Here is a 7,275-nt window from a genome sequence, read left to right as displayed (position 1 = left end):
TCCCCAAAGTTTATTTTACAAATGCATACATTTCTATCTTTGCACTTGATCATTGAATTACTAATAAAAGGACTAACATAAAGCCAGTTTAGTGAAAACAATGCATAACTCCAGAAGGAAGCATATGCCTATTTAGGAATAAGTTCATATAAAAAAATTTTATTATAAAAATAAAAAAATACTTGTAATAGAATTGAACTTTGAAAGGGGGAGAGGTCTTGGTTTTTGCTTTAAATCACTTAAATTAAATGGAATGAGAAGTGATCAGAGTGCTTATTTTTCTTTGTTTTGTGGGAAATTGTGCTGGGAATGTGGATCTATTGTGCACAGAGGATGTTGGCTTTATGCTGGAACCACCAGGCAGGTTGAGTTGAGAAACAATTAGCTCAGTCAGCAAGGCTTTGAATCTGATTAAGCCAGGAAGTGGTCACTCCCCGGGACAGGGCAGAATGAAGGGAATGAAGGCGGTAACCCAAAATGAGGACTGATTTCTCTCTCTCTCTCTCTCTCTCTCTCTCTCTCTCTCTCTCTCTCTCCCTAAAGTAAACTAGTATGAGAATTTATTTGTCAAATCTATGTCAAAAGATTATTTCATTACGTTTTATTATCAGGGGTCAAACAAATTAGAATCTTGTTTCCAAGTAGATCAACAGTCCACATGTGTCATGGCTACTGTCTCTAAGAAACTTGTGTTTGTTGAGGCCTGACATACCCTCATGTTTTAGTAACAGAACATATTTGAGATTAAGGACCCAAGCCACAGAGGAAAATGCAGGGCCTATACCAGGCTGCTGGCCGGATTCTCATGACTTTAGGGGCTCTCAGTGTTTTCTCTGGAGTTATTGCTTTCTTCCCAGCCTTTTCTTATAAGCTTTGGTTCACAGGATGGAGTGTCTGGATTGCTTGTCCCATTTGGAATGGAGCTTTGGTACGTAAACATTTTATTACCTATATTGAGAGATTACAGGAAGGAGGGAGAGAAAGAGGAAACAGAATAACATATTCTTTTTAAGTTTCCCAACAATACGAAAAAGTCAACATTCTACAGAACTCACCTTAGAACATTATTTTCGAAAAGACTCCTGGTACACAAAAATTTGTGCACTCGGGGGGGTCCCTCAGCCCGGCCTGTGCCCTCTCGCAGTCTGGGACCCCTCGAGGGATGTCCACCTGCTGGCTTAGGCCCGCTCCCCAGGAGATGGGGCCTAAGCTGGCAGTCAGACATCACTCTGGCAGCCTGGGGGCCCTCAGGGATGTCCACTTGCCAGTGGGGAGCAGGCCTAAGCTGCAGTCAGACATCCTTAGCACTTCTGAGGAGGTGGGAGAGGCTCCTGCCACCACCACTGTGCTGGCAGCCATCAACCTGGCTTGTGGCTGAGCAGAGCTCCCCCTGGTGGTCAGTGTGTGTCATAGTGACCAGTCATTCCCAGTTGTTCTGGTGTTAGGGTCAATTTGCATATTACCCTTTTGTTATATAGGATAGAGGCCTGGTGCACCAATGGGAACCGGCTGGTTTGCCCTGAAGGGTGTCCCGGATCAGGGTAGGGGTCCCACTGGGGTGCCTTGCCAGCCTGGGTGAGGGGCTGAGGGCCGTTTTCAGGCTGGCCACACCCCCTTCAGGGTGGGGGTCCCCACTGGGGTGCCTGGCCAGCTTGGATGAGGGGCTGAGGGCCGTTTTCAGGCTGGTCACACCCCCTTCAGGGTGGGGGTCCCCAATGGGGTGCCTGGCCAGCCTGAGTGAGGGCTGATGGCTGTTTGCAGGCTGGTCAAGCCCCCCAGTGGGAACCCTCACCCCATGGGCGTGTGGCAAGCCTAGGTGAAGGGCTGAGGGCTGTTTTCAGGCTGCCCACACCCCCTTTGGGGGGGGGGTCGTCTCATTGGGGTGCCTGGTCAGCCTGGATGAGGGGCTGATGGCCATTTTCAGGCTGGCCATGCCCCTCAGCAATCCAAGCTCCTAGCCTCTCCTTTTTTTTCCAGGGTGGCCTGAAAGCAGGTATCTGGGATTAATTTATCTTCTATAATTGAAACTTTGTAGCCTTGAGCAGAGCCCAGAGCCAGCCAGGGCAGGCAGGAAGCTTGGCTTTCTCTATCACCGGGGGGCAACTCAAGCCTCCTGCTCGCTCCAGCTCCGTGTCCCCGGCCAGCTTAGTTGGGTTAATTTGCATATTGGCTCCTGATTGGCTGGTGGGCCTGGCTTGTGGGTGGAGTGGAGTGATGATTAATTTGCATCTTTCTCTTTTATTAGTGTAGATTATTTGCATTTTAAATGTAGGATTTTTCTTAAAATCATTTTATCATGTATACTGTATCTTATGTAAACTATAACAGAAATACTGTTCAAGAAATTCTTAAAAAGTTATTTTATTTTAATCTCACCTTGATATTCTGAGAAACTGAAATATCTTGAAGTTGGAATTAAAAGTATATATATCAGGGGTGTGGGGGAGGTAGAAGAGGGTAAAGAGGAGATAAATGGTGATGAAAGGAAACTTGATTTGGGGTGGTGAGTACACAATACAATATCCAGATGATATATTATAGAATTGTACACCTGAAACCTATATAATTTTATTAACCAATTAGAGGCCCAGTGCACGAATTTGTACATGGGTGGGGTCCCTCCCGGCTGATCGGGGCCTTCTTACCCAGTCCCAATTGGGGCCAGCCTGGGGGAGGGACCATGGGAAGTTGGCCCACCATGGGAGGTTGGCAGTGGGAACTCACTGACCACCAGGGGGCAGCTCCTGTGTTGAGCATCTGCCCCCTGGTGGTCAGTGCATGTCAAAGCTACCAGCCGGTTATCCGGTCATCCAGTCGTAATAGTTGCTTAGGCTTTTATATATATACTAGAGGCCCGATGCATGAAAATCATGCAAGGGGCTTGGCCCTCGCAGCCCCTGCTTCATCCAGAAGGTCATCTGGAAGGACCTCCAGGAGGTCGTTTGGCTATCCAGTCTAATTAGTATATTATGCTTTTATTATTAAAGATAGATGTCTCCCCAATAAATTCAATAGAAAATATCAACCATGAAAAATAATTTTAAGAAGGAAAACAGGTGAAATAACTTTCAGACTAACATTTTTATTAGAAATGCTGACATGTGTCTACATCACCCAGATTTGCAAGCCAAAAATCTTAGTTCTCTCTCCTTTTTCTCTCCACACAATTGTTTGACCTGAAAATAATTCAAGAAGTTGGGTGATGGCCCAGCCAGCATGACTCAGTGGTTGAGTGTCGACCCATGAACCAGAAAATCACCATTCAATTCCTGGTCAGGGCACATGCCCAGGTTGTGGGCTCGATCCCCAGGAGGGGGCTTGCAGGAGGCAGCTGATCAATAATTCTCTTTCATCATTGATATTTCTATTTCTCTCTCCCTTCCTCTCTGAAATCAATAGAAATAGATTTTTTTAAAAATGTTGTGTGATGAACTTCACAAACTTCCCAGTTCCCTAAGGAGGTGGGCATGTGCCAAGTACAAATTGGCACCAACTAGGTGCTCAGTGTCTGCTCTTTGGCTGATTGACAGATGAAGGATCAAACCAGTACGTCAGCTTCATGGGTCAAAGAAGTGAGCATGTCTTACACTAAATTCAGGGTGGTGTGACTTAGGAGTTACAGAAGCCCACAAGCACAACCAATCCTTCTCTCATTATTTCCCAAGTTACCTGACATTCACCACTGAAGACTAGAGAATTCAATTTTGAAGCTTTTTGATCCTAAGAAGTTTTCTATTAAAATGTAGCCACCCTGAGGAGGGGCAACACTTTAAGTCTTTTTTAAAAATCAGACTTTAACTGGGGTAGTACTTAAAAGTGAGATCCTAGGAAATATAATTTTAATCTGGCTATTAAATAAATATGTGTTGATAGCCTCCTGCATGCTTGAGTTACAATGGAGCATAATGCAAGGTCCAGATGCTAATGGAACTCGGTCCAGCCAGGTTTAACTATTGTGTGTGTTCAGGGGCAAGCCGGGTGGTGGGAGTATGGAACTGAATAAGGAGACCATTTGGTGATTTTTTTTCTTTTTAAGTACATTATTTTACATTTACCACTCTGGTCTTAGCCTATAAAATGGGGTATTGTACAGGTAAAGAGAGCCTATGTGAAATGTCTAACCTTAAGATATTCAGAAAGAGTAAATGCAACTTGAACAAAGAGCCTATATAATAAAGAGCTAATATGCTAATTAGACTGAACAGCAGAACAACCATCCGGACGACCTTCCAGACGAAGCCAGGGCTGTGAGGGCCGGCCAAGGCAGGCAGGGCTGCGAGGGCCGAGCCCCTTGCACGAATTTCATGCATCGGCCCTCTAGTTGTATAATAAAGAGCTTTGCCAATATTGAAGCCCTCTACAAGTGCTTTAATACCATGACTTTCACTATCCAAACCCTGTGTTCCTAATCCCTTGCCATCCAACTCACTCTTCTAACCCATTCCCTGATGACTTGCTGAGTTCCCCATCCTGTTACCTCCTGGTCTTCATCTCCTGCCACTCTCCCTTAACTGATTTCTTTCCCATCACACTAGCTTCTTGTTGTTCTAAAAAATGCCAAGGGTGTGTTTCTGTCTCAGGGCCTTTGTACTGTGTGTTTCTGACTCAGGGCCTTTGTACCGTACAGCCTGTTTTCTGCCTGAAGCCTCTTCCCACACACAACTCATTTCCTAATCTTTAATTCCTTGAACAAATGTCGCTTTCTCACTAATGCCTAGAACCTCCCCCCAACTGGCATTCCCTGCTCTATTTTCCCCCATATCCCTTATCACCATCTAATCTATATATATATAAAACACTAATATGCAAATAGACCAAACGGCAGAACAACTGAAGAACCAAACAACTGGTCGGTATGACATGTGCTGACCACTAGGGGGGGTGTGCACAGAACGTGGCAGGTGTTGGCCACAGAGGGATGGTGGAGCAGGTGAGCAAGATGCCAGACCAAGGTAGGATGTTGGTTGCTGTCATTCAGGCGAGCCTCTGGTGGTTACTGAAAATTTTTTGCTCCTGTGTGCTGTGGTCGTGCTAGGCGCTTGCACCAATGCCGGCGCCCAGCGCCAGTCCTGATCGCTCAGCGCCATCAGTGGATGCAAGCAGGGCCAGTGCTGTCAGTGCGTGGGAGCGGCAGCAGCAGGAGCAGAGGTGGGGGCAGAAGGGGACCAGGGGCCACAGCAAGAGAGGCTGGGCAGGGGCACAGAGGATGGGCCAAGACCTGTCCCTGTGCCCACTGCAGCCTCTCGGCCCACCGCTCCTTTCAAGGTGCACAAATTCATGCACTGGGCCCCTAGTATACCATATAATTTTACTTATTTATTATTTGTTTGTCCTCCTCCAATGTTTATTATACAAGGGCAGGGATTTTTTCTATTTTGTTTATTGCTGTATTCCCAGCACTTGGAACAGAGTGAGCCACATACTAGATGTTCAATAAACATTGTTCAAAAAACATTGTCGAATAAGTGAATAAATCTCATACTGGTGGCACAGAATTCCTTATATAGTTGAACTCTAATTAGGTTGCAAAAACTAAAGGTCAAGCTGGTATTTATACTAAATCAGGAAAAAAATCCTCATGAAAAGGAAAGCAATGAGATTGTTCACTCTCTTGATAATATTTAAATTTGAAACATAATTTTTTTTTCCTAGTTGATTTTTCTATTGAACCATAGCTCTGCCTGATCAGGGTCAACTTCAAAAGGTCTCTGACTCATTTCACAACCTTCTTTGCCAGTCATTTCTCAACTTGCCTACAAAGTGTATCTTCCCCTGGTGAAAAGATAATTTATACACTTCAATCATATTGACATTTCCCTTTGTAAAGAATACATATCTCTTTGGAGACTTGTAAGAGATAGGTTTTTACAAGTGGCTCAGCACTTTGTATTTGTTCAGTGCCTTTCATTCAAGGCTTTCTAAGTTCTTCACAAATATTGGTCCTCAGACTCTCCTACTTCTATTCTGCCAGCCACATGATAAGCAGCTTTCCTAGAATTTCTGAGCCAGTTATTTAAAGGCACCGTCTGACAGAAAGTAGGCAGCAAGGGGATCATAGCACCTTACACACTGAGCGCTACTTAAATCCCAGAAAACCTGCCTTGTGGAGAAAGTTCAAATGAAGAAACCAAAGCGCAATGAGTTTCACAAGATCTGAAGCCTAGAGGGTTCAGTGGCTTGGCCAATAGTGAGCAAAAGTGCTTCACCCAGAACCCTGCTTGGAGAAGGGAACCTGGGAGGAAGGTAGGGCTAGACCTCCCGGGCAACTCCAGGCTCCTTCTCTGTTACAGGAGGGACTCAATTTCACCATGGCTCAAGCCTCTTAAGCTTCAACGGTCCTGTGATTTCTAACTACCTGATGGTCAATTTTCCCTTAGATATCCTACGCTTCTTTAAGTTCAGCTTGTCCAAAACAAATTAACTATCTATCACCAAAAACAATCGTTTCTTCTCCTGACTTCCTTGTCTTTTTCTTGGAGCAATGTTTGACTCTCCTTTCATCTAAACTAGTGCTTCTCAAACTGTCATGTGCCTATGAATCACCCGGGGATCGTGTCAACATGCAAACTCTGGTCCTGGTCAGTGTGGCTCTGTTGGTTGAACATCTTCTCATGCACCAAGAGGTTGCAGGTTGGATTCCTGGGTTGTGGGCTCAATCTTCAGTAGGGGTGTACAGGAGGCAGCCAATGGATGTTTCCTCTGTCATTGATGTTTCTCTCCCTCTCCCTTCGTTTTTCTAAAATCAATAAAAACATATTTTTTTAAAAAATGCAAACTCTGATTCAATAAGTATAGGATGAGGCCTGAGATTCTGCATGTCTGACAAGTTCCTAAGGACCTGTCCTGCTGGTCTTAGGACTGTGTTTGGGTTTTACTGCCCAAATTCAGCCCACCCTCAGCCCCATTCCCACCCGATCACGTCCAGTTGTTACCGAAGCCCAATAATTAAGTTCATCCTATCTGTACGCTCTGGCAAAAAATTCACGGAAGTTGGGGGTTTGCAGCAAAGAAAGCAAATTGTTGATTAGAATTGGCAAATCTGGAGATGAGCAAGCTTGTGTCCTGAAAGAGCCTGCTCCTCCATGGCACATAGGTTGCAGAGTATATAGAGCAAAATCACAAGACACCGGGGGTTAGGAATTCCAGGTCTGTTGAGAGCTGATTGGTCAGAGGTGAAATAAGGGTAATAAATTATTTCTTCAGGACCTGGGCAATGTTTTTGTTGTTGTTTTTTTAATTGATTGATTGATTTTTAGAGAGAGAGAGGAAGGGAGA

At 44.9% G+C, this 7,275-nt stretch overlaps 1 protein-coding gene across 1 annotated transcript in view; it reads left to right on the top strand.

Moving 5' to 3' along the window:
* Window positions 1-769: 769 nt before the first annotated feature.
* The window catches only part of TMEM212 (transmembrane protein 212), a 28,047-nt gene continuing 21,541 nt past the window's right edge, over window positions 770-7,275 (top strand). The window contains exon 1 of the mRNA XM_036347177.1: window positions 770-928. Coding sequence (XP_036203070.1) covers window positions 770-928 — 159 coding nt within the window. The remainder of the gene's footprint in view (window positions 929-7,275) is intronic.

Source organism: Myotis myotis, unplaced genomic scaffold (assembly GCF_014108235.1).
Source record: "Myotis myotis isolate mMyoMyo1 unplaced genomic scaffold, mMyoMyo1.p scaffold_m19_p_2, whole genome shotgun sequence".
NCBI lineage: Eukaryota > Metazoa > Chordata > Mammalia > Chiroptera > Vespertilionidae > Myotis > Myotis myotis.
The sequence above is the reverse complement of the archived record's forward strand: the minus strand, read 5'-3'. Positions and strand labels throughout refer to the sequence as shown.